The sequence below is a fragment of the Schistocerca nitens genome, chromosome 5 (genome assembly GCF_023898315.1).
Source record: "Schistocerca nitens isolate TAMUIC-IGC-003100 chromosome 5, iqSchNite1.1, whole genome shotgun sequence".
Lineage (NCBI taxonomy): Eukaryota > Metazoa > Arthropoda > Insecta > Orthoptera > Acrididae > Schistocerca > Schistocerca nitens.
The window spans coordinates 606769122-606787108 of NC_064618.1; the positions used below are offsets into that span (position 1 = coordinate 606769122).

General features: G+C 39.0%; 1 protein-coding gene across 2 annotated transcripts in view; it reads right to left on the bottom strand.

Moving 5' to 3' along the window:
* The window catches only part of LOC126259317 (band 3 anion transport protein), a 782039-nt gene that overhangs the window by 83821 nt on the left and 680231 nt on the right, over nucleotides 1-17987 (bottom strand). For both annotated transcript variants that reach the window (XM_049955995.1, XM_049955996.1), the window contains exons 17-18: nucleotides 8998-9146; nucleotides 4095-4289 (exon numbers count right to left, since the gene is read on the bottom strand). In XM_049955995.1, the coding sequence (XP_049811952.1) occupies nucleotides 4095-4289; nucleotides 8998-9146 (344 nt within the window). The remainder of the gene's footprint in view (nucleotides 1-4094; nucleotides 4290-8997; nucleotides 9147-17987) is intronic.

The following is a 17987-nucleotide window of genomic DNA, read 5'->3' on the forward strand; positions in this document are numbered from 1 at the left end:
CATATGTTTCCCTTTACCTGATGGGCCCTTGCTTCCGGTGGATAATCCGGACAGAAACGCTTGTTTTGAGGAATTTATAGTGTCATCTACCCAGACATAGCTTCGGGTATGTCCTGCATTCACCCACGTCTCGTCCAAATAGTAAATGGGTCTGCCTTCATCTCTCAACCGTTTAATGGTTCAAAGATAATGCCGCCTCCATAAAATGATGTCATCCCTGTCTATTAGCATGCTATCGCGCCCACGCCGGACATATCTGAAATTCATTTCTCTCAATAACTTATAAAATGCAGTTCTCCGAAAATTGCCCAGATCTGCATCTTCATTCACGTCTTTAAGCACTTTGTCAATTGTTGGCAATTCGTTACAAAAAAAAAAAAAAATAAATAAATAAATAAAAATAAAAAAAATCGTGTACTTTCCTTCGTATCGCATTTCTGTCGAAGTCATCAACACTTTCAGAAAGTTTCTGTCGTAATTTTCCTTTCTTGGGAGACTTCAAAGAGTGTGCGTACTTGTACTCACTTATCACACGATACACTGAAGAATGTCCAGCACCTGTAGGTGCAGTTGTTTTCGAAACAATGTCACTCATCGACTGCTCTGATGTAACAGTTCCGTTTTATACACATTAAGCACCATGTGCTTCTCAGAAGAACTTAATGATTTCTTCTTTGCTCACTTCTTTGGTGGACTCAGAACTGACACGTTGACCTCGCTCCCTGAATCCGTGGATGACGTAATGAGGACAGCCGTATGTGATGCTAATGAAATAACTGAATATATAAAATAAGAAACCATGCGATGACATTGGATGCGCACATAACCAGTGAATGCTCAGCGTGACTACAAACACATATATTTACTCTAATAATCAACAACTAGCCTTTCAAGCATCTTTACAGATGAACTTAAGATATCCTGAAATCGCCGCTGTATAACACCCACTAACGAGCTCACACCTGCAACTGAGACGGCCACACTGACTGAGCGCCGTGCCTGTGAACCGCACAATGCATCGCTAATAAAGAACAAACGGTTGCATCCATTGCATTCGAATAAACTACAAAATTAAATTCAAACCTTTCTGAAACTTTTCTTGCTTACACCCCGACAAAAAAATTTAAAGGGGAAAAGTTCGTCACTTACTGTATTTCGGATGATGATTTGGTAAAAGTTCTGCATCAGACGTGAGATTTTAATTTATTACTTCACTATTACTGACTCTATCGGGCAGAAAATTTGCAGACGTCATCAACATATAGTACTGAAGGCAATTATAAAATTATTCTGCTGTGCGACACACAGTTTAGGAGATATGGCACAATAAATATAGAGTAACGCAAAAAAAAAAAAAAAACAACTTTTCCTGAAAGCTTAAATATTTCTCTTTTTCAGTGACAATAAATTTTAATGCAATGTAAAAAAAGGTGTCGGAAGGTAGTTCTCAGATCACTTTAGCATGTTCAGGTGCCAAATTATAAAAACATGACTTTCATTTTTTAATTTCTGACGCCCCTGCCTTTTACACCCCTCGACGGGAGCGCTGTAGTCACACGCCTTGCCGTGTTTACAGTACGTCTCTTGTTTCGGTGAATGGAGTTTAGGTGTATAGTATTTGGCTGGTACAACCTAATGGCAGACATGAGCATTCCTCCTCAAGATGCTAAGTAATATGAAGACAGTTTCCATCCTCTGTATCACCCAGTACGTCCCAGAACTGAGTGACCTCCTAGTAAGCAACAAGATGTAGACTTCGTGGCTATTGTTCTCTGCCTGTAAAGATTGCCAGTTTTGTTGTTTAAATCACAATTGTGTTACAACTTTCATTTACTACAATTTTATAATGATTATCAAAAGAAGTCTGACATTGGAACATGAATATCTTTTTGATGTGGTTTCATGGAAGACTTTTGCTTTCATGTTTTGTCTACACTACCAGGCATGATTGATATGTGTGTGTTTGTGTGTGCCAGTACTCAGACACTGCCTTTGTGATTATCACGAAGGCAGTGGCTGAGTGCTCACACCCACAAAAATATGTGTTTCCATCATTTACATTGTTTTAATTTCATAATTTGAACAATATAAAGAGACTGACAATAAGAGGAATTTATTCATTTTCACTCACTGTGTTTCCTGTACCCTCCTTTATCTTACACTTTCCTGCACTTTACACTTTTTTGGGTCAGTCTACTGAAAAGTGTAAAATGGAGAGTTTTACTGTATATTAATGACCCACTTCTGTTCCCAAACAAAGCAAGCAACGTTACAGTATTTGAAATGACAAAGTATTGTGACAGACAGTTAAAACATCCACCAACCTAAATGCCAATCAAATACTCGCAGATGTTCTGAATTGGTTCACAGCAAATTCTCAGTCAAAAAACCTCAGAAAAACTACAATTACATTTATTTCCATTCTGATCACAAAAGCCCACAGGAAATAAACTTTGCACATGAGAGCGAGCATATACAGAGGGTACACTGTTCAAAATTCTTAGGCATCCATATAGACAACAAGCTTAAGTGGAAACACCACATGCACTAAACCATGAAAAGGCTAAGCTCAGCAACATTTGCTATCCAGATAATTGCCAAAACTGGGGACATCAATGACTCAAAATCTACCAACTTTGACTACTTTCATTCACTTATGTGTCATGGAATAATCTTTGGGCCAATTCACCACTGTAGAAAAGAGTTTTTGCACCTCAGAAAACGGTCATCCAAATTTTGTGTGGAGTGTTTCCAAGAACATCATGTCATAATGTTTTTAAGCAAATAGGGATACAAACCACTTCCCCACAATATCTCTTTCAATCATGAGATTGATGCTTCCAGTACTTCTCAGTATGAAATGAACAAGTCATACCATCACCGTAACACAAGAGGGAAATGTTACATACACTGTGACTTGATAAATTTGTCTATGGTGCAAAAAGGTGTAAATTACACAAGCACAAAAAGCATCAATGCACTGCCAAGTAATATTAAATGTCTATGATGTAACAATATATTATTTAAAAGTAAGGTAAAGGAGTTCTTGCTTCAAAAAAAGTTTCTATTCTCTAGATGCATTCTTTAGCAGAGATATGTAACATTATTTTCCCCGTAATTCTATGTATACCATCTGTAATGTATCTTGCTGCTTTAATTACATTAATTTGTGTTCTGCAAGTTAAGAATTGGCTGTTTTTTCCTTAATAAAGAACTGTTTAGATAATATCTGGAAATTGTATCTTAACCTCTGTTTGTGAGTATAATTAGAACTTAATGATAGTGCTTTTCTATTACTATTATTTTCTAATTTTTATTCTAAATCTTTGTTTGTGGTCCTTAATGATACAAACATAATAATGAATTACATTTTTTAATTCTTGAGATGGTTTGTCTAAGATGAATTAATTGCTTAATTTATTCTTTATTTTTTTCTCTATCGGCTGAACAGTTTGTTATTATTTTCATTTGTTTTATTATTCAAAATCCTGCAAAAATAATTTTTATTCAAGATTTTCTTTTGATGATAAGGACTTTTTCAACATCTATGTGTTACTACACAGAAATAGATCCATGGAAACATACCGCAATAAATAAAAGACAGCTTATGTGTTTTGATTTTGGTAGAAAGAGGAACCCATTACTTTCTGCCAAAAATGTGAAAGGAATGCCTTTGGATAACGCAGAAATTTTACTTAGTTATAGCTTTTAAGTGGGTTATCAAGCTCTCATGTCTTTCCATGCAGTTTATAGAGATTACAACCTTAAATCATAGAATATAATTTTAATGGTTGCTGGGATAGATACAGCATATTTCAAATTTCCACATACCTGTTAACATAAAATGAAAAAGCAAACTGATGCTGCACAGTGTAACTACTCTGTCTAACTACCAGTTACACAAAAAAATTATATATGAAAATTAGCGAATGAGATTTAAAATCTTGAAATCATTTGAAAAAGAATATCCTAACAGTGGTTTTTGGAACATCATTCTCTGTCCTCCCATCTAGTTTTCTGAATAATGAGTTACCAATATCTTAGTTTGCTGAATAATGAGTTACCAATATATTGTACTGTGACTGCATACTAACCTTAATCAGTTTCATTACACTTTCAACTATATACAGTGCTGATATTAGAGCTGCAAATATTTCCTCAGTGAATCTTGTGAAGAGCTTTACCATAACACTTCCTTCAAAGGCAACAACGACCAATGCAATGACTGTTAGCCAGAATCCAATATATACCCTCACTGTGAGGAATTCAAGGCCATTTGTCTCACAGAACTGTTGAAAAATTAATAATGTATTATTCACAAATGAATTATTTGTATGTGAAGAAAACAATTTTGATAATAAATACCATTTTTGTGGAAAAGATGAAAGATTATTACATTTCAATGCACAGATGACAGTTACATCATGATAACTTGCACAGTGGAAGAAATTGTACTTTTAGTGGTAAATTTTTTTAGAATATTGCATCTTTCAGAACACTATTGTAAACTTCAACTTATTTCCATATATTAATATTTACTGTATAAAAAGGAAAATAGTATGTAGAAAATTATTAATTTCACAAAGAGACAAACCACTTGCATAGGACTTGCCTTCAGCAGGTGCAACTCGTGGTACAGTTCATACAAAAAACATAAAAATAAATAACAGCACTCCTGGCTTACAGCATAATAGTCTCCCTCTTCATAGAAGAAAAGAGTAAATGCTTCGAGTAGTTTGGGCAGAGAAGAGAAGAGGAGTAAATATCGCAAAGGATAAGCAAATGAAGCAGATGCATCGGATGTCACTCAGCCAGACAGCAGGCAAGAGGATACTCCTACAAAATCCTTCTTAAACAAGGATCTAAATGACTTTCCACACTCTCCCCTCTTTCCAAACAAATTCTTCTTTTCTCTCCACGAAGACAGACTTAACAGTTCTGCAAATTATGACAGCCAAATTTAACTCAATTGTAATGGGAAGTGCATCTCCCAAAGATGAGTACTGGCCAGCCTGTCTCTCTCTTTGAGAATTTAATTATGATGTTTACAGTATGGTTTCCTGAAGTTCTTCCCAAACATATGACTGCTCTGGTACTTCCCTCTTGGTGTCTCCTACCACTCTCAAATCATCAACGAACAACATTGCTATCATCTTCTCTCCTATTTCACTTACCACTTGTAGCCACCCTGTATTCTCTCCTCTCACTCTCAGTGCCATATGCTTTCTCTGATTCCAGTACATCTCTCCCATACTCATGGTGATGTTCCAGAAAGCTGTTTTGCTGCAAGTATGAAATCTACTGTGCATCTGACTGGCCTGAAACCATGCTATTCTTCTCTCAGCTGCTTTTCCACCATTCTCCAGAATATTTTCAAAAGTTTTCACTCAGTGTCACATAAGAGTAATGACCCTAAAGTTTTTAAAAAATTCTTTGAGCTTCCTGTTTCCCAGCCATGCAGAGTCCTCATTACCATACAATCAATACATCCTTGCCTCTTCTGCTGCTCTGGCGATTTCAACATTTAGTTCATCCAGCTCCAATGCCGCTCCTCTTTTCATGTTTTTAATGTCTCCATCCACTTCTAACTATATTAGATCATTTGCCATTTTTGGTTCACCTTTTCTCTCTTTCATATTCCTGCCTTCTTCCAATACTCAGCAAATCATCAAAATATGCACTCCACAGTTCTCTGAGGTCATACTCCTCCTCTACTTCTTTCCTGTAAACTATTCTTACATTCTCTGAAATTCTTTGTTTATTTCTGATTGTTCCATGGAATATTTTCTTATTTCCTTTGGTATTCTGTTCCACCATTATTGGCCATTTTTCCACCCACTTCCTCTTTTCCTCAGTTACCACTTTTAGTGACTTCTTCTTTCGCACTTTATGTTGCTCCTTTGCCTCTATTGTCCTATGTTGAATCCATACTCAAAATGACTTACTTTTACTTAAATATACTTCTTTAGCTTCAGAATTCCACAAAGAAGGTGTTTCCTTGTACCTCATCCTTTACCACTTCTTCCACACACTCCTTTACCATGTGCTCTTAGAACTCCACAATTCTTCCGTAGTTTGTAGCTCACCCAGCAGGAATTTGTTTCTTATCTTCCTCTCATATTGTTCTCCTAACTATGCTTCTTTTACTTTCCAGGCTCTTAGTCACCTCTCTTGATCCTCTGTTTCTTTTCTCTCCTTCATGTCTCTGATATACATTACTAACATCCAATATGCATTACCAAGTTGTTGGTGGTATTACATTCATATACGGCCTATGCTATGTTTCTCATCATTACCTCTCTTGCTAACATAAAATCGACTATCAACTTTTTAAGGTGTGCAAGAGTATAGCCTAAAATGTAATGGAAAGAAGTGTGAACAGGTGGACACAACATGGAAAAAGGACAGACATGTAGTAAACATGAGACTGGGCGGGGAGCTGCTGGAAATGAGGAAGGTTCCAAGTGCCTGTGTAGCATAATACAGGAAAATAGGAGAAATGATAAATAGATAAGTAAAAGTGCAAGGCAAGTTAACAGCTTTAAGAGGAATTTGGGAGGAATGATATGGAATAAAGAAGTTACCCAGAAAAGTAAGAGGTGGTATACAAGACATATTATGTGGCAACTGTCTTGTTTGCTGCAGAAACCTGGATCATGAAAACAAGAGGAAAAAGTAAGATAGAAGCAAACGAAATGAAGTTCTTGACAAGTTTAACAGATGTAACAAAAACTGAAAAGATAAGAAATAAAAGTGTTAGGGAGATTTTTTGACACCCATGCAAGATAAGATCAGGTTATGGGCATGTGAAGAGAATGGACGAAAGGAGGGTACCTAACTAAGAAATCACAAAAGATGGTGGTAGAAGGCATGATACCAATGGGAAGGTCAAGAGACAAGCTGCTAAAAGGAGCTGAAGAAAGGATCCGGTAGAGAGGAGAAGATTTGGCATGAGTAATGACAAAAAAGTGGTGAGAAAGCTAAAGAAGATGGGTGAGATTTGTACTCCCTGCAGACCTTACTAGTGATGGGAAACTGTACAACAGGACAATGACTGTATCAACAGAAGACACTAGGAGAACTTGTATGTCAATTAGAACTTGTTACTAGCGGGAAACTGTAAATGATGAAAGTGACTGTATGCCTTCATAACCAAGGGATGATCAAAAAGTTTCCATTCAAAGGCCGTACAGTCCATAATCAGTATGCCAATCAGGCAAAATGACCTTGAGCATTGAAGCAATCATCTCACTGACACACCAGGTTGAGATACCTGTTTGGTAAAACACCGTGTCCTGCTGCATGAACTCCATAGCTGTCTGTTGCACATCCTCACCTAACAGGAATTGTTGGCCCTTCAAGGCCCCTTTAAGGGACTGAAGGTGTGATAATTACATGGGGTGTGCATGGTACTACAGGGTGGTGCTTCAGTGTCTCCCAGCTGAGTTGGCATAACTTCTGTGTTATAACATTTGCAATATGGGGATGTGCATTACCAGGAAGCAGCAGCACCCCTTTTGAGGGGAGGGGGGGGGGGGTCGACACACATGCTGCCCCCTAGACATTCTTCATTCTCCAATGGATGCCTACCAGTGAAACTACCTAGCAGATCAAAACTGTGTGCCGGACCGAGACTCGAACTCGGGACCTTTGCCTTTTGCGGGCAAGTGCTCTACCAACTGAGTTACCCAAGCACGACTCACGCCCCGTCCTCACAGCTTTACTTCTGCTAGTACCTCGTCTCCTACCCTACAAACTTTACAGAAGCTCTCCTGTGAACCTTGCAGAACTAGCACTCCTGAAAGAAGGTCCCGAGTTTGAGTCTCGGTCCGGCACACAGTTTTAATCTGCCAGGAAGTTTCATATCAGCGCACACTCCGCTGCAGAGTGAAAATCTCATTCTGGAAACATCCCCCAGTCTGTGGCTAAGCAATGTCTCCACAATATCCTTTCTTTTAGGAGTGCTAGTTCTGCAAGGTTCTCAAGAGAGCTTCTGTAAAGTTTGGAAGGTGAGAAACCAGGTACTGGCAGAAGTAAAGCTGTGAGGACGGGGCGTGAGTCGTGCTTGGGTAGCTCAGTTGGTAGAGCACTTGCCCACGAAAGACAAAGGTCCTGAGTTTGAGTCTCGGTCCAGCACACAGTTTTAATCTGCCAGATAGTTTCATATCAGCACACACTCAGCTGCAGAGTGAAAATTTCATTCTGGATGCCTACCAGTGTTTGCCCTTCAGCAGCCAAGAAGAGAAGAATAGCACATTGGTCATGTTTGGACGCATTTGGCAATAACGTCAACATAGTTTACATTTCCACATCGCAAAGACATGAATGCCACACTAATCCCTTACCTACGTGTTGGTGGGTGGTTATATACCCACATCAGAGTCACACTACGTTATTCCCATGCATGCATGCATACAGGAATAAATCAAAAGTGTAATAAGTGAATATTCTCTCTCCACAGAATGACCACAGCACATGTACTTTTGTTAAATGTTTTTTTATTGCCACTGTAACTTGCGATGAGGTTTATACCTCAAAATATGTTGCATCATTAAATAATTCACATAGTTAACAAATTTTGTGATTCATAGTGGTCTCTGAAAAATCTTTTCATGTTTTTGAAACAGTCACAGTCAATTAACAGTCAATGTGGCTTTAAATTGTAACTCCAGGTTGTAATATCAAAAATATCAGGAAAACGATAGATTGCTACTCACCATAGAGATGACATGTTGAGTTGTAGACAGGCACAACAGAAAGACTGTTACACATTTAGCAAATGAAAACACTCAAGAAAACACACCTCATGCACACACAACTGCCATCTCTTACAGTCTGAACTGGTCTGAGCTGCCAGAGATGGCAGTCATGTGTGTGAGATGTGATTGCTGTGTGAATTATTCAAGCACAACTTCAAGTATCACTAGTTAATTTTTTATGTAAAAAATATGTATGTAATATTCTGGTACATAAAACTATTTGGATACAGTAACTTACACTGTATAAACTCTCATCAAACAACAGCAGAGGTCCAGTTGTTCCTACAATTATAAGTGGCTGGCCTGATAGCAAGGCAAAAAATATTCCTGCAGCTGATGTTGCTATTAAAGTTTCAGAAATTCCAATCAAATTATTTGTTTTATCAGCTGCAACAGAAGATAAAGATCGAGTAGTATAGTTTACATACCAATATAGTGGCACATTAATTATATAAATTATTTGATTACCACTAGTGTCCATTTTCTAAGTAAAAACGTCCACAAAATAATATAATACGCTGACCAATACAAGACAAATGTTATGACTTTTAATTGAATTAAAATCTTAACATATTTATCCAAATAAAAAAAAAATTTGCTGGATTATGTAATCTTGTTGTAAATTACTTAGAATTTGCTATGGATATGCATGAGAATGTGTGATTAGGAACATGCAGTGACATCACATAAGGATAACGAACTGTGGTGACAGGCACACTTGGTGAAGTTTCTGTATTGTTATAATGTTAGCGACATAATGTGAACAAAAAAGAAATATATTAAAGTTACAACTTTTTTTACAAGCAGAGACAATAAATTTTAATTGGATGAGGATGTAATAATAATAATAATAATAATAATAACAAGACATATTTGTAGAATAAAATATTTTTTGGGAGCTAGAAGGAAGAAGAGTGATATGTATCAGCCATGATACATAGCTATCGAAAACAGCAGGGCAATGAACAGTGTTTAAACTAAGCAAGACGGCGTGGTGGAGTTTTTCAATACAGTCCTCTGCATTCATATACCATCCACAGAGTAGGGAGACATTACTGTCATAATGTTTTATTTTGCGAATAGACTTAAGATAATCAAAGGTCTTGGCAGGGTCACAGAAAATACTAATAGCAGTACTCAACTACTTTAATAGACTTCACAGAAGTCAACTAAGAGTTGTAAGAGACAGGAAGAATTTTCTCAGTCATATACAAAGATGCTTGCATATCAGGAATTATGAAAAGTCAGCAACAGCCAATCATCTGCATGAAACAGGTCACCTGTTAAATGTTACAGATGATGAGTTGGAAATCCTGCACATGGAAAAGACAGAAAAAAAACTAGACTTGTTGAGAGAGTTAGAATCCTCCATTCACGAGAAAAAATTCAATAATATTTTTAAAAAACCAGAATGAGACTTTTAACACTTCATGGATTTATATTAATGCAAATAAATAGTTATAAGTATTTTGAATTATGTGGAAATATAGCTGGAGGTTGGCCAAATAACAGCTTTGTAAACATAAACAGAAGTTGTGCGTACACATTGGTACCTTGTGCATAACAACTTACAACACCCTCCAGACACCAGGAGAATTGTCAAGTGGATATTTTTGGTACCTACACTTGTAGAAGAGAACATGGCTTTATGGCCTACTACATTGTTGTGGTGTCTGAAGTAAACAATTGTATGTGAGACATGGAGCTATATTTTGTTTGGTGAATGCCGCAAACTGAGTGTCAACAACTTGATGAGGAAAGCATTTTTTTCTTGAAACACTTACAATACTTGAATTGTATCAAGTACTATTAAAGTGGTTGCATGCAAATAATTATTACTGGTAAAGTCTAATAAGTGCTGCCTGACATAACAGAAATTGATAAATTTAATGTACTAACGGGTTATTGTTCTAACCTTGAACACAATAAAGAGCCACTCACGAGAGACTAACTATTTATAAAGTCATAGTGTGACAATGAAAGTACAATACAGTTTAGAGCACGTCTGCGGTCTGCAGCTGGTATATGACTGTATGAGAAGCATTTGACTACCAGGAGCTGCCTACTATTGGCTGTAGGCAATAGAGGTGCCAGGTCAAGATTGGTGGGCCAGAGAAGCCGAATGCTACACACTACTCAAATGTGTGTGCGTATCAACAAGTGTCATGGTAGTGGTGGCAAAGGGACAGTAATGTGTAGGTTTCTACCCATATCATCCTCCTTCACTGGGGGGAAAGAGCGACCGGACACCAGCTACTCCACTGTGCGCTAACAGTTAAAACATCCGTGTTGTCTGAAGCGGTCAATCAGCACACATTAGCAATTAAGAAAAGAATGGGTGTAAGCACAGGTGGCGCCTGAGTCATGGTAAGGGGTGCCTGCATTGGCATAAGAGTTGCCTGTAGGTGCACTGATATAGCCCCTGGGTCACCTCCCACAAGAGCGAGCACCATATGGGCATCAAGAGACCACACTGTATCGTCTTTGTGGGGCTGGTCAACTGGCAGAGCAACCAAAGACCACATCGGGAGGGTGTGTGGGCATGACCCCGGCAGAATGGCCAGGATAGAAATGAATCTTGGAATTATATCTCAACAAAAATAAGCCCCGATGTGAAAGGGGGTGACGCTTTGTCAGATAAAGCAGCTGAAGATTAAACAGAGAAACTAAAGGTTTATGATCTATAACTAAGCAGAATTTGTGTGGTATAAAATTACATGAATTTCTTTTAAGGCATAAACGATCACAATGGCTTATTTTTTCACTTGCGAGTAGTGCTGCTGTGCTGTGTTGACCATTCTGGACACAAAAGCAATAGGATGCTCACAGTCATCTGCATTACTATGGGTCAGAACTGGCCCCACCCCATACTGGGACACATCTGTGGCCTAGGCTAAATTTTACCTGTTTGGTAGGTTGTATGGCAAGGTACAGAACATAATTTCATAATGTGTTTTTGAGGTGCCACAAACATATGCTCACAGGATGATGACCACTTGAAAGGATCAGTTTTATGAAGCAGCTGGTGCAGAGGGTGAGCCAGAGAGGATGCACATAGAGTGAACCTGTGATAGTATGCTATTTTAGCAAGAACACCTGTAGCTCCTGCAAACTGCCTAGACAAGGGAAAGCCGTAATAGTGGTGACATGTTGTTCAAAAACCTCCCTGTAAATGACTGAGATACACAACAGAGGGTTAAAAAATTGTGAATTAGTAAGATTGAACTTAATGTCAGCAGTTTGCAAAGCAGTTAAGAGAGAATGGAGGCTACTTTAGTGTTCTTTCATCATAGTGTCTGCTAGTACAATATGATCATGATAATTGATCCAGATAGGAAAATCTGCTGTAAGTTGCTCCACAAAGTGTTGGAAGATAGCCAGAGCACTAGCCACTCCAAACATTAAATGTTGATACTGATAAAGACTGAAAGGTGTGTTCACTACAAGCAAATGTTTCACTGCATTGCCTAATAGAACCTGCAGGCAGGCATCAACAAAGACAATTTTGGAAAAAAATTGACCCTTGGCCAATACTGGAAGTAATTCATCAGCACAAGGCAGAGGGTATGTGTAAATAACAGAAGTGTTTTAAGGTATCTTTAAAGTCTCCAAAAAGTTGCAGTTGACCTGTTGGTTTTTTTTTACAAACACTAATGGCATAGTGTAGCCCACTTACTTGTTGAGATCAGTTGAATGATGCCTAGTGATGTCAATCAATCCTATTCGGACTTAACTTGCTCATGCACGAGCTGTGGCATGCCCAAGAAAAACATGGTGAAGCTAAAGGTTTAAGTGTGATACAGGTATGCACTGTGATCTCATTCTCACACCCTAATCCCTCATAAAACACAATGAATCTATTATTTTATAAGTTAGACTACTGTAGCCAGAATTCCACTAGGTGAATAAAATCTTGCACACTGGCAGTAAAAATACTTTTATTAAGAAATCACTACAAATTTGGCATCAACAGAGATGCATCTTCAGGTGGTCTGTACAAAAATTAAAACATTACAGATTTACAATTGTTTTAAAATAGATGTGTACTACCACAAAGAACCATACATCAATGAGAGCTGAGTACTCACAGGTTTCTTGAACAGTAGTAACATGGGAAAGTGATTGCTTAGAGCATAAGTATAATAAAGCCTTGAATGTCTTACCATGCCATAGACAGCATAAAAGTGTGCATGGTGCCTGCATAAACTGTACTGATGGGTCAGAATTAAGAGCCACATGTACGGGGTGGTACTAGTACTTTTTAATAAAAGTATTTTAACAGCTAATGTGGAAGATTTTAATAAAAGTATTGTAACAGCCAGTGTAGGAGATTTTATTCTCAAGGTATATAGGATATGATAAAGAACCTCATCTGATACAAGATGCACAGTGTCACTAATAGAAAATTCGAAAGCAACAAAAGTGTCTAACCCAAACAAATTTTCAGTCTGTGGATCATTAACAACCGAATGTGTAACAGGATGGGCTACAAATTTGAAAGCCATAGTGACAGTAAATTGACCAGAAAAAGGGATATGCCATTTATTGTTCAGGGGATAGGCCAAATAATGTGAACATCTGTACTTACTTGGGAATGGTTTATTAATAAGGGGTTGGATCCCCATTTGCCCGTGATACAGCTCTGATTCTTCTTGGAATACTGGCACCGATTGTTTAGTCTCCAGTGGAATGTTATGTCACTCTTCAATCAGAACCTCTTCTAACTCCTGTAGTGACGAGAGAGGCAGAACTCTGCACCAGAGTCAGTGCTCCAATAATGCCCACAAGGATTTGATAATGTTCAAGTGCAGGGACTGTGCTGACCAGGGAAGATGATGTAATTCAGTTGCTTGCTCCTCATACTGTGATTGTACTGTCCTGGCTGTGTGAATGGGTGCATTATCATCCTGAACAACATTTGAATCATGGGGTGCATCTGATCACCTAAAATGTTCACATAATTGTTGGCTGTAACATGGGCTTTGAGAGTAATGATGGGAACAGCAGAATACCATATGACTGCCCACACCACTGCATTTCCACCTCCTTTCTTTTGGTGTTCTCCAGATGTAAACCTAGCCTGATGTTGTAAAAACGAAAATGACTAGTCGGATCATATGACGCTTTTTCACTGATCAGCCATCCAAGATTTATGCTCCTGACACCATGTTTTACAATTCTTTGTGTTGGTTGTAATTGCTAAAGGCTTCTGCGTAGCAGCTCGTCCATGTTGGAAAAATGAAAATGACTCGTCGGATCATAGGACAGTTTTTCACTGATCAGCCATCCAAGATTTACGCTCATGACCCCATGTTTTACAATTCTTTGTGTTGGTTGTAATCACTAAAGGTTTCTGCATAGCAGCTCATCCATATTAATTTTATGGAGTTCTTGGCAGACAGTGTTGATAGGAACAGGATCTTGAAGATGGCTACTGAGCTCTGCAGTCACTTTAGACACTGTAGTTTTGTGTTGTTTTGACACGATTCATGTTAGCATATGACAATCTCTTCATTCAGTTTCAATTTACACCCACTATTACGTTTACATGATAATGTCCTTCCATGTTTTGTGTAGGCTGTCATGACTGTTGAAACACTTGATCTTGAAACATTCAGTAAGTGGGCTGTCTTGGTTACTGAAGCTCCAGCTAATTGGGTCCCCACAATCTGCCCTCTTTGGAACTCTGTTACTTCTTTCATTGGGCTTTGACCTTGGCCTCTGAAGGCAAATACAAAGTGTGCACTACTCATTAACAACCTGCACTGATACCTAGTCTGTACTGAACATGCACAGTCGAACATGACACATGCCTTACCTGCATTGTTGACCATCAAACATAATTATCCCATTACTACCACTGTTCAGATTATTTTGCATATCCCCTGTACCTTACCAGATAACATTTGAAGGGATTCAATGGCGGGATACCTAGCCACGCACATGTTTGAGAGCTGAGGAGTGAAACAGATACTTTGGTGTCCACTTGTATCGATAACAGTTTTTTCAGCACAGACACTAAAATAAAGAGCTTATTCAGACCTACAGACAATGATGAAATAAGAGTGAATATCAATATCCACTTGTTCTGAAGAAGGCTAGAACAACAAACTGATGCAATGTGGCCTTTCTTGTGACACTTGTAGCACAACGTCACTGCCTAGGGCATACACCTCTCTCATGTTGCACAAAGCAAGAGTGGCATGACGGAACTGCCGCACTGTGCCCTTGTTGTTGTTGTCAATATGTGTGTCCATTGCAGCTAGGTTTTCTGGTTTCTCCTCTTCCCTTATGAGCTTGTTGCTATATGATGATGTGGTTGACTATGAATGACAGCGACATTGCCCCAGATGTGGAGATTTCAAAGGACTGAACAATGCTTAAGACTTCTTCAAAGGAGTGAGCAATGCTTAAGACTTCTTCCAAGGATGGATCCTCATATTACAGGGCTTTCTGATGAACTGCTTCATCAGATTTTAGGTGGATGATTGGATCTCTAACTATGGAGTCTGCGTACAATTCTTTGAAGGTTTTAGTAATACAGCAACTCTTACAGCTCAAACCCTGCAGCTCCCCTGTCCAGCTTGCAGCACTGGTAAATTCAACACAAGTGGCAATTAAATGGGAATGCCTGCGGCAGTAAGAAAGCAACAAACTACACATTTCATCAAAAGAGAGTGAGACCAGTTCCTGCAAGGGGGCTAATGACACAATGACTCGTACATGAGAGGAGGAATTCATGATACAAACTAAGCCTTACATGTTTCTCTGTCCATCACCCTTAATACAACAAAGTGCTGGCAGAGCATTTTTCATAAGCCTCCCAATCTACAGCAGGGTCGTCATACAGCTGTAACAAGTTACTGCTGCTGGATAAGTGATTGAAGTACCACTTCGACAGATAAGGTACATGAAAAAAACTATCACTGACGTAGAGCATACAAAAGTTCTACCTGTTATCACTTTTGCTCTAACTCCAAACACAAACAGAGACCCTGTAGTAAAAAACTAACTATTTATTAAGTCATGGCATCACAGCATACGTACAATATAGTTTAGAGAAAATACAAAAGACTGCCAGATGGTGCCGGCTATATAAGAAGCATTAGCCCACCAGGAGCCAGTAGCTACTGGCTGCAGGCGACAATGGTGCCTGACCAAGGTCAGCGGCCTCTGGTGGGGGCCCAGAGCAGCTGAATGGTGAACTACTCAAATGTGTGCACGTATCGATATGCGCTGTGGTAGAGGTGGCAGATGTGCAGGTTACTACAGATATATTGTCTTGGTTAACACTGCTAGGATCTCAATTGCTGGAGCAAAAATGGTTTCACTGTAAAGAATGTTTTTTGGCAACCAAGATGAGAGGCAATTAACAAGTTCTGCTAAGCAAAGGAAGATGATGTTCTATTGAATGTTTTCTTGACAATTTTTTAAAGCAATTGAAGTACCAGAACAAGTGTTTAATTGGAAGTTACCTAATTACCTCTATTTTTTTTAAAAAATGGATGTTACTTTCATATACACACATCAAAAAAAGATAGACGTTGACTGTGGATTTTGTATCACAGACACAGTCCCTTTGACTGTTCAGAGATGTCACTAAACCCACCGAAAGATGTAAACAACCATGCATGAGCTGCACTTATTAGATGGAGGGGGTCCAACAGCCTATCGGTTCCAGTCATTCCACCAGGAAGGAGGTACATGGCTCATGGTGTCTGTAGTTCAACTATGCCTAGAACGTCAACTCCGCAGTTCAATTGTGTCCGCATTGTTGCTTTGTGTCAGGAAAGGCTCTCAACGAGGGAAGTGTCCAGGCATCTTGGAGAGAACCAAAGTGACGTTGTTCGGACATGGAGAAGATACAGAGAGACACGAACTGTCGGTGACATGCCACGCTCAGGCCGCCCAAGGGCTACTACTGCAGTGGATGACCGCTATCTATGGATTATAGCTCAGAGGAACGCTGACAGCAATGCCACCATGTTGAATAATGCTTTTTCTTGTAGCCACAGGATGTCATGTTACGACTCCAATTGTGCGCAATAGGCTGCATGATAAGCAACTTCACTCCTGACGTTCATGGCGAGGTCCATCTTTGCAACCACAACACTATGCAATGCGATACAGATGTGCCCAACAACATGCCAAATAGACGGCTCAGGATTGCCATCAAATTCTCTTCAACAATGAGTGTTGCATATGCCTTCAACCAGACAATTGTTGGACACGTGTTTGGAAGCAACCCAGCCAGGCTGACTGCCTTAGGCAAACTATACAGCGAGTGCAGCAAGGTGGAGGTTCCCTGATGTTTTTCGGTGGCATTATGTGGGGCCGACGTATGCCACTGGTGGTCATGGAAGGTACCATAATGGCTGTATGATACGTTAATGCTATCCTCTGACTGATAGTGTAACCATATCGGCAGCATTTTGGCGAAGCATTCGTCTTCATGGACGACAATTCGCGACCCCATCGTGCACATCCTGTGAATGACTTCCTTCAGGATAATGACATTGCTCAACTAGAATGGCCAGCATGTTCTCTAGACTTGAACCCTATCAAACAGCCTGGGATAGATTGAAAAGGGCTGGTTATGGACGACATGACCCACCAACCATTCTGAGGGATCTACGCTGAATTGCCATTGAGGAGTGGGACAATCTGGACTTACAGTGCCTTGACAGGGTGTATACGCGGACAACGAAAAGAATTCCCGGATTTTTCCTGGATTTCCCAGGTGAAAGTACACCTTTTCTGTGTTGTATGACAGTATACTTTTCGTTGGAACTGTAAAACTTATCAATCCTTTGAATGGCTATGGTTTTATACAGTGGTGTAGAATTTCCCAGCACTTTAGAAAACAAAACTCAGGGGAAAAACACGTTTTGGAAAGATCTTTGATGTGCAGTAATATGTATGCTGCATATTTTTGTATTATTTAAATTCGAATTCTATTAAACACCACATGTTATTTTCGGAAACATCAAATTCGAGACTGCGATGCGCCTTTGTAAGCCAGTCATAGCTCATCTCACATGATCTTGCTAGCCAATGGCAGCGGGTATTCAGAGCATAGGACAAGCGATGTAGTCAGCCAATAGCAACATCACTGTCAAGTAGCGCAAACACACAGATAGGAAAAGTTATGGTTTAAATTAATATACATAGTGTTGCTACAAAAACAGCAAAGCTTTCACATATAATATTGGTCTTGAAGATTAATAA